At 50.6% G+C, this 18,246-nt stretch overlaps 1 protein-coding gene across 1 annotated transcript; it reads left to right on the plus strand.

Moving 5' to 3' along the window:
• The first annotated feature begins 3,014 nt into the window (after positions 1–3,014).
• On the plus strand, positions 3,015–10,496 carry DMRTB1 (DMRT like family B with proline rich C-terminal 1). The gene is given in 6 exon segments (XM_024739254.1): positions 3,015–3,561; positions 5,500–5,705; positions 5,770–5,827; positions 8,764–8,879; positions 8,937–9,084; positions 10,432–10,496. Coding segments are annotated over 6 exon segments (1,140 nt in total).
• Positions 10,497–18,246: the final 7,750 nt, after the last annotated feature.

Raw genomic sequence — 18,246 nt, forward strand, 5'->3', positions numbered from 1 at the left:
AGAAACGCTAAGGCAGGATTTTAAAGCATCTGCTGTAGGATGTGTCATGTAAATCCTCCCCTCTATCCCCTACAAAATCTTCAATAAAGTTTTCATTGCTCACTAGAGAGAGCCTGAAGAAGAAGATATTAGATATCTAGGTTATAGCCGCTGGGGGAAAGATGCTATAGGCAAAAAAGCCCTTCCTTACTCCTGTGTGCTACCAGTGAAGAAACATTATAGTGCATGCAATATTTAATGATTATAAATGATACCCCTGTGTACTGCATAATACAGGGCTCTTTAAAATGAATATGAATTAAACAGTACCAATAGCAATCATATTAACAGAAGAGAAGAGGCATCATTCAAAGTAGGAAATTTGGGACTCCGAGGAAAATACAGCCATATCTAAAGCTGGAACTCAGATATGCCCATCAACCAGCCCCTTTGTGGTTAACTAGTCAAACTGGTGACTCCCCAGTAACTATAACTTGTCATTTTATAAACTACTGCTTACAATGATGCAGACTTTCTTAAACATAACATCCAAAGGTTTAGGTGTGGGGAAGGAAGGGGTCTACTATGTACTTACTGCTCTCATCCTTCTTTGACTTCCAGTTTTTCACTTTTACATCTTACCATCTTTTTAAATAATAATTTAAAGAAGTATATCTATTTCTATCTAGCAGCAGCAGCCTAAGGAGTAATCAGTCATCAACCTAAATAAAACAAAACTATCAATTTGCCTGAATTTCCAAGAGTGAAATAAATAAAGCTCTGTTGGAATTTACCTACACAGATTGAGACTTTGCGGGGAAGAGAGAAATAAACTAGTATATTTTTTTCTTATTTGTTTACTATATAAGGTTTCTGAGGTTTACTATATAAGGTTTCTTATTTGTTTACTTTATGAGGTTTCTGCATCTTATAACGTGACTACTGATTAAAAAGACATATGGTTGTTTATTAATTCAAAGCACTATGCAAATTCACATCACCTTGGGTAAATTTTGCCCCTAAAGTTATGAAATAGATATGGAAGCATTTTGTCCTTAACAAGGCTAAAATAAGTTAATTCAAATGTTGTCTTTGAATAGGATTTTCCTTTAAATCATTAATAGGAAAATGAAGAGAGCTTGGGTGGTCAAGCATGAAAGTGTAAATGAGAGTAGTTTTCTTGTTTAGGCCTTACCAGCTGATGTCACCTGATGTTAAAATTTAAATTTGATAATGCAGAAAATGACCTTATAATTTGCAGCATAATGAAACAATGCAGCTTATGCCCCAGTTTTTTTGACAGTAGTATTGAAAATATGATTTTTAAGTAACATTTTCAATTGACAAGGTCGGTGAAAAAGTTAGACATTCTGAATTGAGTAGAGTCAGAAAAAGAGCTTGCCTGTCCTTGTATCTATAGGACCATATTTTTTAAATCAAAAATTAAGATACAGGGTGTTAGAGCAAAGCAAAGACAAACCTAGATCTCTTTAAATGGATTTAAATTACCAGTGAAATTCCTAAAGGGCCAAATAATACAGGAAGAATATACTTTTTGCCCTCTTATTAAGATGAGGAATATATATATTTTTTGTGTGTGTGGTACGCGGGCCTCTCCCGTTGCAGAGCACAGGCTCCGGACGCGCAGGCTCAGCGGCCATGGCTCCCGGGCCCAGCCGCTCCGCGGCATGTGGGATCTTCCCAGACCGGGGCACGAACCCGTGTCCCCTGCATCGGCAGGTGGACTCTCAACCACTGCGCCACCAGGGAAGCCCGAGGAATATATTTCCTTAAAGCAGAAAAAGATTTTAGAAACCTCTTTTCAGCTTTCCAGTACATAATCAGCCTCAGACTGGCAACCACTTCCTATTGTCAGGCAGCTGGTGAGAAATACAAAATACAGCTGCAACCAGAGGCTCAGGAAGATCAAGGTGGACACCAGGCCTTGGCTCTCAGCTTCTACCATTCTGCTACCCGAAAGAGAGAACTTCAGAGAGAGGGCAGTTAAAAATACACACGTTTTCACCAGGTATTAACCATAACTACCTCCTTAAAGAAAATGATTGATCCTATGATCACAAGCTTTTTTCTTTCTTTTTTGGACCTAAGGGGGGCGGGGGAAGACCTCACGGAGTCACAAATTTCTATAAAACAAAAAAATGAATTAGTTTAGTAGTCTTGGGAAGCTATGAAGTTTGTGGCAACTTTTTAGGTGTCCCGAGATTTGGGTTGTTTTACAGAGGTAACTAAATTCATGGCACAGTTAAGCAATGGTTCAAGCTCATGCTAAAATATCCTAAGTCTATTTTACTTTAAAGCATTCTAAGTATGCTTCACTTTGGAAGGCATCAACAACAGCAATATGCCATCTTCCAGAAATGCATTCCTATACCAATAAGACTTAAAAAATGGGAATTACTATAGGGCACACCCTTGAGCAGCTATCACGCTGCACTGAGCTCTTGAGAATATTCTGGAAGCATCGCTGTGAACGGCTGCTTCCCTGCAGGGGAGACAAATTAAATTCAGCAGAAGCAGCAGCTTTTGGAAGGAGAAACACGGTTTGCCTTTTGGAATGCTTTTCTACCGGAATGGGTTGGTTTATACGTTCCTCTGGAGCTTTAAATCTGTGCACCGTTGAATATCACTCCGCCTTTTTTTTTTGAAACTACGAAATAGCTTCTGTCTGTGGGATGGCGGGAATAGAGAGTTTGGAAATTAAATGCCTAAAGCGTCAGATAATCCAGATGACATATATGCAATAGCATTACATGAAGAACTTATTCAACCCAATCCCTTGCATCTTATTAACCAAGGGATAGAAACTCTCCAAATTTTGCACCCAAAAAAGGGAAAATGCAAGGGTCTTGCTGCAGTTCCTGGGACGCACTGGGAGTCGCTTTGTTACAAGTGTATCCAAAGTCCCCAGCACCAGCGACTCGTGGGGCACTGCTCATCCGTGCTCCACTCGCTCTGCAGCTCCCAGAGGCAGCGGTTGTGCTATGGAGGCAGACCTTGCCAAGCTGGCCGACAAGATGCTGCGCGCCCCCAGGTGCTCCCGGTGCCGGAACCATGGCTTCCTGGTGCCCGTCAAGGGCCACGCGGGCAAGTGCCGCTGGAAGCAGTGCACCTGCAAGAAGTGCTACCTGATTACCCAGCGCCAGAAGATCACGGCCGCGCAGCAGGTACTCCAGAAGCAAGTCTCCGAGGAGGAGCAGGAGGTGGCCCTGTGCGCTCAAGGGCCCCAGCCGGCCTCCGGGGACACGGCCGCTGTCCCAGGCTCAAGCTTACGCCCGCTGCCTCCGCCTGCCGCTTCGGGAGACGCGCACCCGGGCCCCGAGCGCCGCGCGGCCGCCTGCTTCCTCGAGAGACCCCAGCAGGGCTGGAGCCCCGGCCCGAGCACCTTCCAGCCAGTTCTGGGAGGCCGCGGCCACGTGGGGCCGAGCAAACAAGCCGCCGCGGCCATGCCCAATTCTCTGAGGCCCCAGCTCGGGGCGGAGGCCGCTGGCCGGGGCTGCCCCAGCCGCCTGGAGCTGAGCAGGCCGCTTCGGCCGGTGCTCAGCCCGCCATTCGCCGACTTCGGTAAGATTCCCGGGCGGGCCCCGCGCGGCCTTGCCCTGCTGTTGGTTCCTCTCCAGGCTGCCGCCTCCCCGCTCCCCACGCCGGCGTCCCAGGCCCACTCGAATCCCGCGGGGAAGGGGTGGGGGTGGGGAAGATGCTTTCTAGAGGTAACCTTGCTTTGGGATACCCTTTTCTGAGTAGTCATTTGGGTTCGGTGCCTTTTTGCAAGAAGGTAAAAGAGAGAAAGGAATGGGTGGTTCTGAGGGCTTTTAACATTTAGCTACAGCTTTTTGCGTTTCCATCCTGAAAGGAAAAAAATGGCTCCCAGTCGACTTTGCTGCCCCTCCCCCTCCACGGAGAGGCTCGAGGAAGCCTGACCATACTGCGCTTGCGCGCCTCTTCCCGCCCTTTTCTTGGGCTGGAGGCTCCTCCCCAGGACGTCCCTGTGGGTGGGCTAGCGCAACAAGACTGCGCCTGCGCACCGTCCCCTCCGTTTCTGTGCCCTAGAGGCCCCGAGCCTCACCCATTCCCTGCCCCAATGGGTCTGTCTGTTCAGCCCTTCCAGCCCTTTCCCAGGCGTGGGTGGGAATGCGAGCTCTGCACACTACAGGAGGACAGTCTATTGAGATGATTGTTGTTGCCTGTTTTTTCTCCCCTCCCCCCATATGCATAAATTACATTGTTCCCTAGGTCTTGTGGCTTTCACTATTACAATTTCAAGTCACGTGTACATTTGAAGCTTTTTTAAAGGGGCTCGTTTTGGGTGCAGACACGTGTCTTCTTGGTTTTATCTATGGCAGTGTGGTAGAAAGAGCGCAAGTCTGAGTCAGGACGCTGGGGGCCTGCTCACTCTGTAACCCTAGGCAAGCTCCTTCCTTCTGTGGCGCTCTCTCCCCTCTGTATGCTAAGGGGATTGGCCTGATGCTCTCTGAAGCCCGTTTCTGCCTTCTGGGGCATTCTAGGAAAATATAGGTCCCCAGAGAACTAGATGGGGAAGACAGATCTGAAACAGCAATTCTAGGAGAACGATATCTTTCCATGGACGCAGTGCCTTCCTTCCTTCCTTTCATTTATTTATTTTTGGCTGCATCGGGTCTTCGTTGTTGTGGCCGGGCTTTCTCTAGTTGCAACGAGCGGGGGTTGCTCTTCGTTGCGGTGCATGGTTTTATCACTGCGGTGGCTTCTCTTGTTGCGGAGCCACAGGCTCAGTAGTTGTGGCATGCGGGCTCTAGAGCGCAGGCTCAGTAGTTGTGGCGCACGGGCTTAATTGCTCCACGCCATGTGGGATCTTCCCAGACCAGGGCTCGAACCCGTGTCCCCTGCGTTGGCAGGTGTATTCTTAACCACTGTGACACCGGGGAAGCCCCACAGTGCCTTTCTTTGTTCCATCTCTCAAAGAACAGGGACTGAGCCCTGAGCACCATGTGTCAGACACTAATGATGAAAAGGATGAGTCAGATTCCTTGCCCTCAAGGATCTTGTCCCGGGGAGAGGGACACCACTGATCAAAGAGTCGCACAGATTGGTGTATAGAGCTCTAATAATCGATGGTTTAGTTGTGGTCAGAAGGAAGATTAGGAGCTGAGTACTGGGGACTTCAGGAGGCAGAGTGGGGTCAGGAGAAAAAGCCTTCCAAGCTTAGGGAACAGCATCTGCAGAGGCCCTGAGGTGGAGGAGAAAGGAGCTGCTAGATTTTCGGGAATGAGGAGGCTGGAGTGGAGGCAGGAACTAGCCCACATGGGGCTTCGTGGCTGTGCCAAAGGACTTTTCCTAAGAACAGTGAGTGGAACATGGGTGAAGGGTTTAAAGAGCAGGGAGGGTCAAAAGCATAATGGATGTGGGAGTTCTCTGTAAATGGATATGAGTGTTTATTGTACTGCTACCTCCAGACAGTAATGTGATGCCCTGTTTCCTAGCTCTGTGTGTTTTTAACACTTCCCTCATTGTGTCCCTTTTCAGGGCCCCCTCTGAGCGTCAACTCAGATCGTGTGGTGGGGTCTGAGTACCTGGAAAGAGAGCCTTCCAAGCTGTACCACAACTGCTCCAGCGTGCACCCCTACCACCCGTTCCTGCTGGGCTATCAGGATGCATCCCTTACCCCGCGGGTCCCCCTGCAGCAGGGCTTCCAGCATGTGTCCTGCAGCCACTACAATGGAGCAGGCTTGGTGAGTACCATCCCTGACTCTTCGAGGTTCCTCCTTACCCCAGTTACCCTGGCTGCTTTTACAGACCCTCAGTCCCAGGAAGCCAGCCATTGTGCCCACTCTGTACCAGGCCCTGGGCACTGGTCAGAAGGATACAGCATTGACCTTGTACTGTGTACGCCTCTGGGAATTCACATGTGTAGCCAAGTCTGTACACATGTAGACAAGTCAGCCTGGGCTGTGGCGCGGGTTAAAAGGCTCCGGGGGGAGCTCAGGCAAGAAGGAATACAGACACATTTCAAATGAGCCTGAGGAACCGCCACACAGTAACACTGAGTGACCACCAGCCTTGACCCATGGAATGCCAGTGCTAGAAGGGCCCTTCATTTTGCTGGGTACCAGAAAGGAAATATCACTTTCCTGGAGCCACACATTTGAGGGCAGAGCCAGGAGCAGACGTAGGTCCCCTGCCCCAAAGGTATATCCCACCGGAGACGGCAGAGGGCTTTCAGAAGGAAGTGGCATTTAAGCTTAGTCATGAAAAATATGGAAACCTTCCCCAAACACCTGTCACCTTAGGAGATATTTGTTGAAAGAATGGATGAAATTTAATCCTTTTATAAGATCAGTGGTTGGCTACTAACTGGTGTGCTTTTGAGCCTGGAGTTTTGAGTGCTGGATGTGTAAAAGTCAGAACCGTTGTGTGAGATACGGGTGGGGGGACTAGGTTTTGTGGCCTTGGTTACCAGCTCCTTCTGCCCGTCTCCCTTTTGGCAAGCACTGAGGGCCATCAGGACTGCAGGATAGTGAGAGGCCTGGGTGACCAGTCCTGACTTTGACCCCATAAGGCTGGACCTGTGGGGGAGGTTGGCTCAGACGCAGTTCAAGTTCAGGGAAATGTAGACCACTGTCACCTTTACTGTCTCTCTCAGAGCTACAAGCCTAACGCTGGGTGTTACAGAGATGTTTCCCTTGGGTGGAGGGTGGAGAAGAGCGAGTAGAGGGTAGGCTTCTTTGGTTTAATGTGGGAAGTGAGTAAGAGAAAGGATAAAAGCTTGGCATTTACATAATGAGGTCATTAGCCACAGGTCATTAGCTGGTTCAGTAGGGTTCCTTCCAGCTGTGACCAGGCAGGTCAGGCACGCAGGGGCTGGATCCCCACTCCTGCTTCACCTCAGCAGCATCTCCTCTGTCTGTTACAGATCTTTTAAAGTTTTATTTAGAAATCATTTTCCATTCATTCAAGGGGGAAAAGTTGGAACACCCCTGGTCTTGATCATTTCCAGGGTGTCTACTGACCCTTATGTCAGCCCTCGAGGTGCATGTTATTTCATTGTAGGGCAGAGGAAGAAGGCCCCAAGAAGTTATGTATTTGTCCAGGGTCACAGGACTGGGGAGTGAGGGACTAGGTTTCAGATTACACAGCTGGTCAGTGACAGAGCCAGGACAGAGGCAGAGCAAACATGGCCCTTGACTCTCACCTCCACCCCTAACCTGCCTGAAATTTGGGCCACCCCATTGCAGCCCAGGGAGAGCACGGCGTCTCTAGCTTCCACACAAAGAGAGGGACCTTGGCCAAATGGAGCACACACCCACCGTCTGCTCACACAGAAGCCTGGGGCCTGGCATCCGGGGCAGGGCTCTGATTGACAGGCCTGCCAGACGGCCTTTGTTAGGAGTGTGATCTCAGTTGCTTTATCTGGGCCTGAGCTGCCACCACAAGCCCCAGGCAGGAGCTGTGGTCCAGGGAGAGACTATGCTGAGCAGCTTGGAATTAAAGCACTAATAACCCCCCTTCCCACCCGCTTCATGTCTGGATAGAGGACCAGGCATTTATTTGTGAAGCTGTTTCGAACCCAAGAGCCTATGAATTGCTTTCATCGTTGTCCTCCTGGCCCCTGCTCAGCCTCCTAGATATGCCCCGAGCCACCTTCCACCTTCTCTTCCTGTCCTGCCCCACCTGTTACTTCTTTGCTTCCTCTTTTCTCTTCCCACAAAAGAGCACAGGCCTGGAATCGCACAGACCTAAAGACCAATCCTACCTCTGCTGTTTACTGGCCACATGGCCTGGGGATGTCACCTAACCTCTGAGGACCTCGCTTGGGTTCTTAATCTGTACAATGGGGGTGAGAGTCTTATCTCATAGGGCCATTGATAGATTCCAGCAATAAGGTGTGAGTGCGTACAAAGTGTCTGGCACAGGGTCTGGGACATGGCAGGTACTCAAAAGTGGGCTTATCTTCCCTTCCTTGTGGTCAAATTAAGTTAGGAAGTGCTCGGTTAACCTAAGGAGATTTTTGCAGACTGCCTCGAGGCCTTTAATATGCTTGTGTGTGACTCACCAGTGTGGAGGTGGTATGCAGTGTTTTTCAAACTCCCTTGACAAAGAACACTGTTGAGAGCACTTTTAGAAATACCTTGTAGGACACCAGAGTTCTCTGGAGCACAGCTTAAGAAGGGCTGCTCTGAAGCATCTGGATGGAGAAGTAAACAATAGGACCCACACCTGAAATTCATAATTTTCTATCACATTCATGTCTTTCCAGTTAAGTTTCTCTGAGCTGTGTAGTCATCACCCCTCCACGTCCCCTCATTCCAGCCTTGGGGTCCTGTGATGTGGGGTGAGCTTCCATCTTCTGGAGAAGGAACAGAAATACAGAAGGGCTGATTGCCGAAGCCACTTTGCTGAGGTCACCCAGCTGCCCTTGCCTCAGAAACGGCTGCACGACACTGTCCGGTTAGAAGGGGGACACCCCCCAGGCCCAGCGACCCTGGAGTCTGAGTCATTACACGTGGGGAAGGTGGGACCACACGTAGTCGGGATGCATGCAGATCCTTCTCCATTGCAAAGCAGTGGGGTCAGGCCGACTCGGGATTCAGTTCTGCCTCTGCCACTCACCAGCTCTGTGGCCCTGGGCCTGTACCTTCATCTCACTGATGCAGTTTTGGGTCACCACAGTGAGGATAGTAATAGAACCTCCCTCCTAGGGTGGTAAGGATGGAAGGAGGTTGTGGACCTGTGCAAGTGCGCCTGCTCCCGGGCTTATCTGAGGTGTGCCTTTGTTCCTTCTTGCCTCAGTCATCTGGCAGGTGCTTGCCAAGCAGCCTGTTCTGGGCGCCCTGTGCCCCGGTGTCTGGGCCATGGAGGTGAATCTGCCCCACGGGGAGCCCCCCGTTCAGGAGAATGAACGTTGGGTTGGCCCTTCTGGCCAACTCTCTCCCCTCTGGCTCTCTGCTGTGTGCGCCCCACAGGTGGAGAAGCCAGTGGAAGACCTCCAGACCCGCTACTACCTGCTGCCGCCGGCCCAGTTACCCCCGCGGTACCTGCTCCACTGCGTGCCCCCGCCGCCCCCGTCGTCCTCGCTGCCCATCGTGTCTGACCCGGACAAGGAGAACACTGGTGAGTGAGCCCCCACCTTCCAGCTGCTGAGGGGCCAGGGAGACTTTCTGGAGGAAGGGGGCCCTACTGCGAAATGGATGTGCAAAGAAGGGAAATGGAGAACAGAATTTTAAATGTGCTGGGCCCTGGGTAAGCTCTTCCTTGCACCCCTCCCTAAATTCCATCCGTGATCATCTAGGGGAGGTGGGTCCCCATTCTCAGGTGAGGAAGCCGACAGAACCCTGAGAGGTTCTCCTATATGTCCATGGCGGAGCTCAGATTTCAACAGAATTCTCTGCCTGGCTCCAGGTCCAATGCTAATTTCCTCACCTTAGCAGTGCCCGTGGGCAGAGACTTGGAGGATGGCACGCATGTGGTGTGTTCAGAAGACCAGAGGTGCCGGGCCTCTCTGGCTGGGGAAACAGCACGTGCTGAGCCTGGAGCAGCAGCTGGAGCCAGTTTGGGGGCTGGTGGGGATGATTCCTCTCCCCCAGGCCACTCTGGAGAGGACCTGCCCTTCACAGCTCTGCCACTGGTGCACTTGGTGATTTTGGGCACTCACACCCTCCTCTAGACCTCAGTCTTCTCACCTGTAAAACAGGCCCTGTCACAGGGTTACTGTGAGGGTCAACTGCAACTCTGGATGTGAAAATGCTTTGGGTTTTCTTTTGAGGGCCCTTGCAGCTTTAAAGGTTCTAGGATTTTTTTTTTTTTTTTAACCCTTTCCATCCTCCCCTGAGGCTCCACAGGAAAAGAAACTGAGGCCTATTGTACACTTGCTGTGTGTGCAACACCTAGATCTGTTAGCTGGGCAGATGGTGCAGTGTGGCTTGGTGCCGCACAGCCTGGGTATAAGTCCTGACTCCAGCGCTTGCCAACTGTATGACCTCGGGCACGTTAATTCACTCCTGCGTGCCTCAGTTTCAGTATCTGTACAAGCGGACTAATGAGGGTCCCTTACTTCACGAGGCCATCCTGAAGATGGCTGAAACGATAAAGGCGGTAGTAAAAGTTCGTTCTCATTTAGTGTTTCACCTAATCCCCTGATGCTGCAAAGTATGGCATCATCTCCTTTGACAGAAGGAGAAGCTGAGGAGAAGGAGAAACTGAGGTTCACAGCTGGGAGTAGCTTGCTTCCTCCCACCCAGCTTGTGACAAGCAGAGCTGGAGTTTGAACTTGAGTCTGTGTCATGTGGCCAGGGCTAGAATTCCAGTGTCCTGACTCCTAGCAAATTAAAGGTGGCTGTGGGAATAACTAATTCTCCGTAGGGACTGGGAATGATGGGAATGCCTTCGAGAAAACTTACATCTGAAAACAGGTAATTTTTCCTCTTGCTGAATCCAGCCCCTCTTCTCTGTCCTTCACAGATGACCAGGATGCGGAGGGGCCGTGGGAGCCCAGCCAGCCTTAGTCCCAGGAGCAGTCCGGCTAGGCCCCGGCCCTCAGGCCAGCAGAGTGGGGCCTTGGGGGTGTTAACAGCAATGATTTTCTTGTCTCTGTTCAGTGATGTGTAGGGAGGAAGGATAGTGATAGGCGTAAGATGACAGTTAATTCCCATTTCAAGATTGGAGGAAGGAAGGTGATTGCTAAAGTTCTCTCAATCCTGAGATAACAGGCGGTTGAAAAGGAGCTTGGAGGGCAGAGCCAGGGCTGTAAGGAGTGGGGGACTGGTGGAAGCTCACGTTAAGGAATGAATTTAACCATCTCTGGTTTGTGCTGCTGTTATCAGACTCGCCCCCAGAGGCAGCCTCTGATTTCCTTAGGTCCCGCTCCAGGACAGGAGGCACCATCTACTCCAGCCTTCTGGTTCCGCTGCCTCTCCCTGGTCCCCAGCTGGGGGCCACACAGACATCAGGCGTCCAGCACATCCAGGATGGCACGAGCAGCCAGGACCAGGGTGCTGACAGCAGGTTCTGCAGCATCCTTCCTTGCTGCTCTGTCCCCCACAGTCAGCCTGGCCACTGCCCCTCGCTCCTTCTCCAGCCTTTACTATAAGCCTTCTGGCCGCTAGGGCTGCTTCACTTGTTCTCCGTGAAGTTTAAGCCATTATAGGCATCATTTCTGGTTTAAAAAAATCTATTAAAGTTTGACTATTTAGTGTTTTTATAGTGATTGCTAGCTTTAAAAAGTAGCCTGTTCATAAGTGCTGATGCAGTTCTCAGAGAACAGGATGGTTCTTCCGCATCACCTGTGGCACCAGGAGTTTCTTCTCTGGGAACAGTTGACTATTGAAATAAAATTGGCAGTAGAAATCCTTGTGGAAGGTTTATCGTCTCTTTAAATCTTTGTGGAGGGCAGCATTGGGTAGGGGAGTCGGGAGCTGGGGTTCGTGGCCCGTTGGCCTGCTCTTTCTGTGTAGTTAGGCAAGGCCCTTCCTTTACTTCAGTTACCAAGTGAGAGCCTTGGACCAGGCTAGTAGGTTTTTTACTATCAGTATTGTTATTATTTTAAGCAGTAGAGACCTCTTAAGGAAATTTGATGCAGACACATAAAATGTAAAGATTTCTTTTAGTTTCTCTTCCCTAGCTCCTTTCATGGTCCCTGCCGAGTGACATGGTTTTAAAAAACAGAACTTGATCCCATTTTTGTGTTTTAGGGTCCTGGTTCTCTTCCCTTGTTTTCACTTCCTCTGTCATTTAAAAAGCATCCTGCATCTCTGCCGGATTCAGAACCTGACAATCAGCTCTGCCCATGAGGAGCATGGAATCTAGTGGGACAAACAGACAAATAGACAGTCCAGTGGGATTGCCATGGGACAGAGAGAGGTAAAGGGGCTGTTGGTGGGGGTGGGGGAGAGAAAGCCTTCCGGAAAAATTGGGGCTTTGACTGCATCTCCAAGTGAGAGAATGAGTTGGTTGAGGGTAGGCATTCTCGGGAGGGAGGTAGAAAGGGTAGGAGACCTGGAGTGACAGATTTGAGGGTGAGGGACGGTGTCCTGTTCTCTGTCTGGGAAGGATTGGCACCCAGGAAACTAGGCCGACCTGCCTCCTGTCTTGCCTGTGGGCCAGGCATCTTAGGACAGGTGGCAGGAAGAACACTGAGAAGTGATATTCTAACTGTTCTCTCGACATCAGTGTGGTGGCTGGAGTTCAAGGGCCTGGGCCTGTTCTGTTGGAAGGTACTGGAGCAAGTACAGTCAGGAATTTTTCAGTTACTGCTTTATAGACAGTGCTTTCAGCAGAGCAGAACCAGGCATACTGAGGCCTGCAGGTCACACTGGCTTCAGTCTGGACCTGGTGATGCAGCGATTTTGGACTAGCCTGGCTTTGAGGCTAAAGCTATCAGCCACCCCAATGCTGGTGCTGCCCCTGGGTCCACAGGGCTGCAGGAACCCCAGGAGGGTGGGAGAAGACCCGGCGTCTGGTTCCACTTGGCGGAACTCTGCCCTCACTGGACCTGTGACCTTCTGACAGTATGGCCAGGTGGGGCTGGATCAGTGACCCTAATTTTTCATCACTTTGCTTTATCGTAGACCCCATGCTTTGAAAGATTTTTCAACCAAACTGCGTTAATCCATAAAGCTGTTTTTGCATTTCTGATCAACACACACAAGTAAGAGGCAGCCTGTGACCACAGGGACTCCACACCATGCCAGACCAATGTTTAATTAGCCTGCTCACAGAGTTGAGGTGGGAAGCTCTGTCCTGTGGAGAAGAGCAATGTTCCCTGGTCCTCCAGGGATCCATGTCCAGAGGACTCCTGGAAGGGGAGGATCGCTCAGTTGTCCTGCAGACCTGTGAACTGACGAGTCTTAGAGACTGGTCAGCATCTTTCCTGCAGCCTTGAGGGTGCCTGCTGGGGCTGAAAAGACCAGCTATGGGGCAGGGTGGAACCCTGCCTAGCTCCCTTCCCCTTGATGTGAACCCCAAGTTCTGAGAGCCCCAGCCTGCCCTTTCCTGTGTGCCGTCACCATGGTTACTTCCTGGCGGGCGCAGTTGACCCCTGCTGCCTGTAGCCTTTCCAATCAGTTTAATCGTGCTCCCTGAATGCCCTGCTCCACAAGGCTGTCCTCCAGCAGCTTCAGCGTGAGCGTTGAAACACCAGATCCGCTCATGTCGCTGTCCCGCTCATGCACCTTCCATGGCTCCCTACTGCTCTGAGACCAATGTTCTCGGCACAACCTGCCTGCCCGCCTCTCTGGCCGCCTCCCTCACTGGCTGGCCCAGCCCAGGTCCTGCAGGGGTGGAGTCAGCCAGATCCTGGCAGAAAAAGATTGGAAGCAGAGACCGTAGGCGGGGGCACCATCGCTCAACGGAAACGTCCAAGACTTGTCTATGAGTTGGGAGAACGTTCTGGAAGGCAGCAGGCGGCATTCCCTGACCCCGGATGCACTGGCAAGGGGCCACCGGGAGAGGGCGCGTGGAGGCGAGACAACTGCAGGGGCGGGGCCTGTTGCTTAGCGACTGGCCTCCGCAGAAGCGCGCGGGTCCGTGGCTGCTACTCCGCAAGCACAGCTGGAGGAGTAGGCGTGCAGCGCTCCCAGGAGACCTGGGATCTCCCTGGTAATTCAAAATGATGAGCCCCTACCCCGGGCTGTATGATCACCAACCTCTCAGCAATCGCCTTCGCTCTGCCCTGCTCTTGAAATAGATGCTCTACTATCTTTGTGTTCAGACACCAGCCCCAATCCCAGTGTCCCATGACGTATCCCCCCACCCTTTCTCTCCTTTCTGCACTTTGGCTCACGCTAAGCCTTCTTCCTAGACTTTCCAGCTTCACCTAACTCATCTTTTACTTATCCCTTTCCGACTTGGTCCGGGTGACCCCTCCTCCAGGGCTCCTCAGCCTGAGTTAGGAGGATCTATGGGGCCTGTCCAGGCCCTCTGCTGCCCTCCATCACACTGAGCCCACCGAGTAGATGTCCCTCCCACAAGCCCGTGAGCTTCCTGGGGGGCAATGACAAGGTCTCATTTGTCTCTGTGTCCCCACTCCCAGGTGGGCTCAGCATTGCTTAGGACTACAGTTATCCAGCACCAGTTGCAGAATTTCAGGGTCATTTTGTGCATTATTGGGTGGAGGGTTGAGTTACCCTGCCTGTGGCCACTCACTCGGCGTTTCTGCCTTACACTTGTGCTCTATCTCCTCGGGCGTCACACGGGGGCAGAGGAGCAGGGAGTCAGCCTTTACTGAAACTCTGCTGTGTGCCAAGCCCTGCACCCCTCCCTCATTTAATACCCACAGCAACCCAGGGAAGAGGTATGTTATCATCCCTGTTTTTTTTTTTTTTTTTTTTTTTTTTTTTTTGCGGTAGGCGGGCCTCTCACTGTTGTGGCCTCTCCCATTGCGGAGCACAGGCTCCGGACGCGCAGGCCCAGCGGCCATGGCTCACGGGCCCAGCCGCTCCGCGGCATGTGGGATCCTCCCGGACCGGGGCACAAACCCGTGCCCCCTGCATCGGCAGGCGGACTCCCAACCACTGCGCCACCAGGGAAGCCCATATCATCCCTGTTTTATGAAGGAAAGTGAGGCATAGAGAGGGATAGTGTTCGCCTAAAGTCACACATCTTATAAGTGGCCGAGGTGGGCGTACAGAGGACGACATCCCTGGGCACCAGTTACAGAGTTGTTAATATCCATTTAGCTCTGACTTACCATCTTGAGATTTTTTTGAACACAGACTACCTGAACGCACCCTCGTTTCTGGGCAGATTCTAGCACAGCACAGAGAGAGTGGCCTGAGGACTTTTGCCTCCTAAAACCACTGGCTCAATCTATTCACTGACCCCGGCATCCAAAGCCTCCTGAGAGAATGCTAAAATAGGCATTGTTGTGACCAGTGTGGAAAGGGCCCTTGGGGTCTTTGGGCCAGAAGACAGTCAACACCTCCTGTTGCTGGAGCCCCTGCTGTGGCCTGGGCTTCACCTCAAGCCCCATGGTGTGAGCTGGGACTGACAGAAGGCTTGTTCTTTGTGGCCAGAGTGGAGGACAGAGGTGTGTCTTCTAAGGCTGCACCTGTAGGTTTTGGCCCCCCAGACCCTACTGGAGAGAAGCCCTCCCACCTTGACCTTCCCAGTTTTCCTGGAGAGTGGGGTAGGGATCTACTGCAGACTAAACATGCCCTTCTGGGTCTAGGGCAGGAGACGAGGTTCTCTCCCTCGTCTCCTGCCGCCCTGGGGATTATCACAGCTCCTTCCACTCCTGGACGCCGTGGTCTTGGTGGGCTTGAACCTAGGCCGCTCTTACTAGAGAGCTGCTCAGAGGCCCTAGAATGAGCCGTGGCTTCTTCTCCTTGGCCAAGGCCTAAGGTCTTAGGGCTCCACTCTTCCTCCTTACCTCTTCCTAGCTGTGTGCGCTTGGGCACATCACATAACCTCTCTGAGCCTCCCTTTGCCCTCTTAGCACTGGCTCAGGGCTGTGCTGAGGATGCAGGGAGCTCTCATGAGAAATACGCCTTCGATGCCACCTCTCAGTGCACAGTATATGGTAACTCGTGTGGTCAGATGATTGAAGGCAGCATCCTCTTTGAGTCTGTGTCGGGAGGCTAAGAATCACAAAGGCTAACAGCTGTGGCTCTTTGTTTCCTGATGCTCCCCATGTGCTAGGCACTGTATGAGTGCTTCCACCAATTCTCTCTGTGAATTCTCACAGCGACTCCTCCAGGCAGGCACCGTAATTCCTCCATCTTACAGATGGCAAAACTGAGGCCCACAGAAGTTAAGTTCCTGCTCTTGGTCATACAGTCTATAAGTGGCAGAGCCAGGATCAAATCTGAGTTCCACCTGAGTCCAGAGCTAAGTTCCCAACCATACTGGCCTCTCCTGCTTCTCAGCAAGGGAGAGTTGGGAGTCTTGGGGAACTCATGGGTCCCCCGAGACTTGCTGCCCAGCTGTAGTCCACCCAGCCTAGCTGCTTTCAAGGCATGTGGACAGGCTGAACACAAAGAACAACGTAGCTCAGATCTTATACAAGGAATAAAATTAATTAAGACCTTTTATTTTCATTTTGAAAATGAGCAAAGAAGCGTGAAGTTGATTTTTAAAAAATGGGTACTTGAGGTATATTAAAATTTAAATATATACCCTTCCACAAGGTAGATAGGAAAATTATCAATAATGGTGCTTTTTTGTGTGTGTGTGTGGTACGCAGGCCTCTCACTGCCGTGGCCTCTCCCGTTGCGGAGCACAGGCTCCGGACGCGCAGGCTCAGCGGCCATGGCTCACGGGCCCAGCCGCTCCGCGGCATGTGGGATCTTCCCGGACCGGGGCACGAACCCCCGGACCGGGGCACGAACCACTGTGCCACCAGGGAAGCCCAGTAATGGTGCTTTTAATTCAAATGTAACTTAGGAAACAGTTTTGATTTTCATCGGGATGATTTCTCTTCATGCTCATTTCTTTATTTTTCTCCAAACTTTTTGTTCATTTTTGTTTTAAAATAATTAATTGTGAATATAAGAAAACGGTAAAAGTATAAGCCAGAAGCAGATTAGTTTTTCACCACCTCTGTTACCCATTCTCGTTTCTTTCCTCAGAGACATCTCCTCTTTTTTCTGTCTCCTTGCAGAGATGATTTGTACCAGCTTTTTTGATTGTTTGTTTAACTGAAGTTTGATTTTGAGATAAGTATAGATTCACATGCAGTTCTGAGGAATAGCACAGAGAAATCTCACATGCCCTTTACCCAGTTTCCCTCAGTCATACAATATCATAACCAGAATATTGATATTGATACAGCCCACTCAGGTTTTTCAGATTCAGTGTTACATTTTCCATCTGAGTTAATTTTTGTCCGAGCTGTGAGGCTAAGTTTCATTTGTTTTCCTGTGGATGTCCAGTTGCTCCAGCACCGTGTGTGGAAAAGGCTGTCTTTCCTCCATCGAATTGTTTTGGCACCTTTGTCAAAGATCAATTGAGCATATTTGTGTGGACCTATTTCCTAGTTCTCTAATCTGTTCCACTGATGTGTTTTTTTAAAAACACAAACGGTAGTGTATGATCCACAGTGCTCTGCACATTTCTCTTTTCATTAACACCAGATCAGACGTTCTGAGCTTTTTTTGAGCCATGGACCCCTTTGTCAGTCTGGAAAAGCCTGTGACCCCTTCTCAGAGCAGTGCTTTAAATGGATAAAATAAAACACATAAGGTTACAGAGGAAACCAATTATGTTTAATATACTTGTCAAAATAGAGAAATACATTTGTGGTTTAGTAATACATGTACTTCTTTACTAACACATTAAATAACAAAATCTATTGGTGGGTCTAATACTATTAGCCCTTTTTTTTTTTTTTTTTGTGGTATGCGGGCCTCTCACTGTTGTGGCCTCTCCCGTTGTGGAGCACAGGCTCCGGATGTGCAGGCTCAGCGGCCATGGCTCACAGGCCCAGCCGCTCCGCGGCATGTGGGATCTTCCCGGACCGGGGCATGAACCCGTGTCCCCTGCATCAGCAGGCGGACTCCCAACCACTGCGCCACCAGGGAAGCCCTATTAGCTGTTTTTAAGTAGTGATATAATTGATACTTTGAGTTATTTGCAACCATTGTAAAGTGATATGAGGAAATCTGTGATTTCTATTGGTGACCAAGTCACTACTAATTTTACTGCGATTGGTGGCCTGAACTCATAATTGACAGAAACACTGAATTATAGTTAGAGGTTAGTGAAAATCAATATGTAATTTCCCCCAGCCAAGTTCACAGGGCCCTTAATTCTCTTCCGGACCCTGGTTATGAACTTCCGCATCTGAGTTTGGAGATCCTCCTGGCCTCATTCTTGTCAGCAGCTGAGTAGTCCTTCACTGCTTGGATGCACCTTAATTTATGTAAACAGTGCCCCGCTACGAAACTTTTAGGTTGTTTCCAATATTTTGCTCTTACTGCTAACTTAAAATTTTAAAGGTTTCTCCGGCTAAGATTTTCTTCTCAAGCAGGGCCACCAAACTGACCCCTCCGCCTTCAGAGAAACCCTTGGCTGGGCACACACACACACAGGATCTGCAGAGGGCATCTGGGTGAGCAGGCTCAAGCCCACCTGTCACTCCTTCTGGGGCCGTCCAACCTCCAACCATAGAGTCCTTCACCCCTGCCCTCAAGCCCCGGCTGGGGGTTCCATGCCAGCCCCGGTGAGCGAGCGGCTAAGCGGTACAGCAAGGGTTCCCCAAGCCATGCGGCATCCTGTGAGCAGATGTACGGCTCCTCTGCGCCTTTGTGCTACGTTTAATTAACAGCAGATTGCGAGATG

Source organism: Neophocaena asiaeorientalis, unplaced genomic scaffold (genome assembly GCF_003031525.2).
Source record: "Neophocaena asiaeorientalis asiaeorientalis breed wild unplaced genomic scaffold, Neophocaena_asiaeorientalis_V1.1 scaffold138, whole genome shotgun sequence".
NCBI classification, from domain to species: domain Eukaryota; kingdom Metazoa; phylum Chordata; class Mammalia; order Artiodactyla; family Phocoenidae; genus Neophocaena; species Neophocaena asiaeorientalis.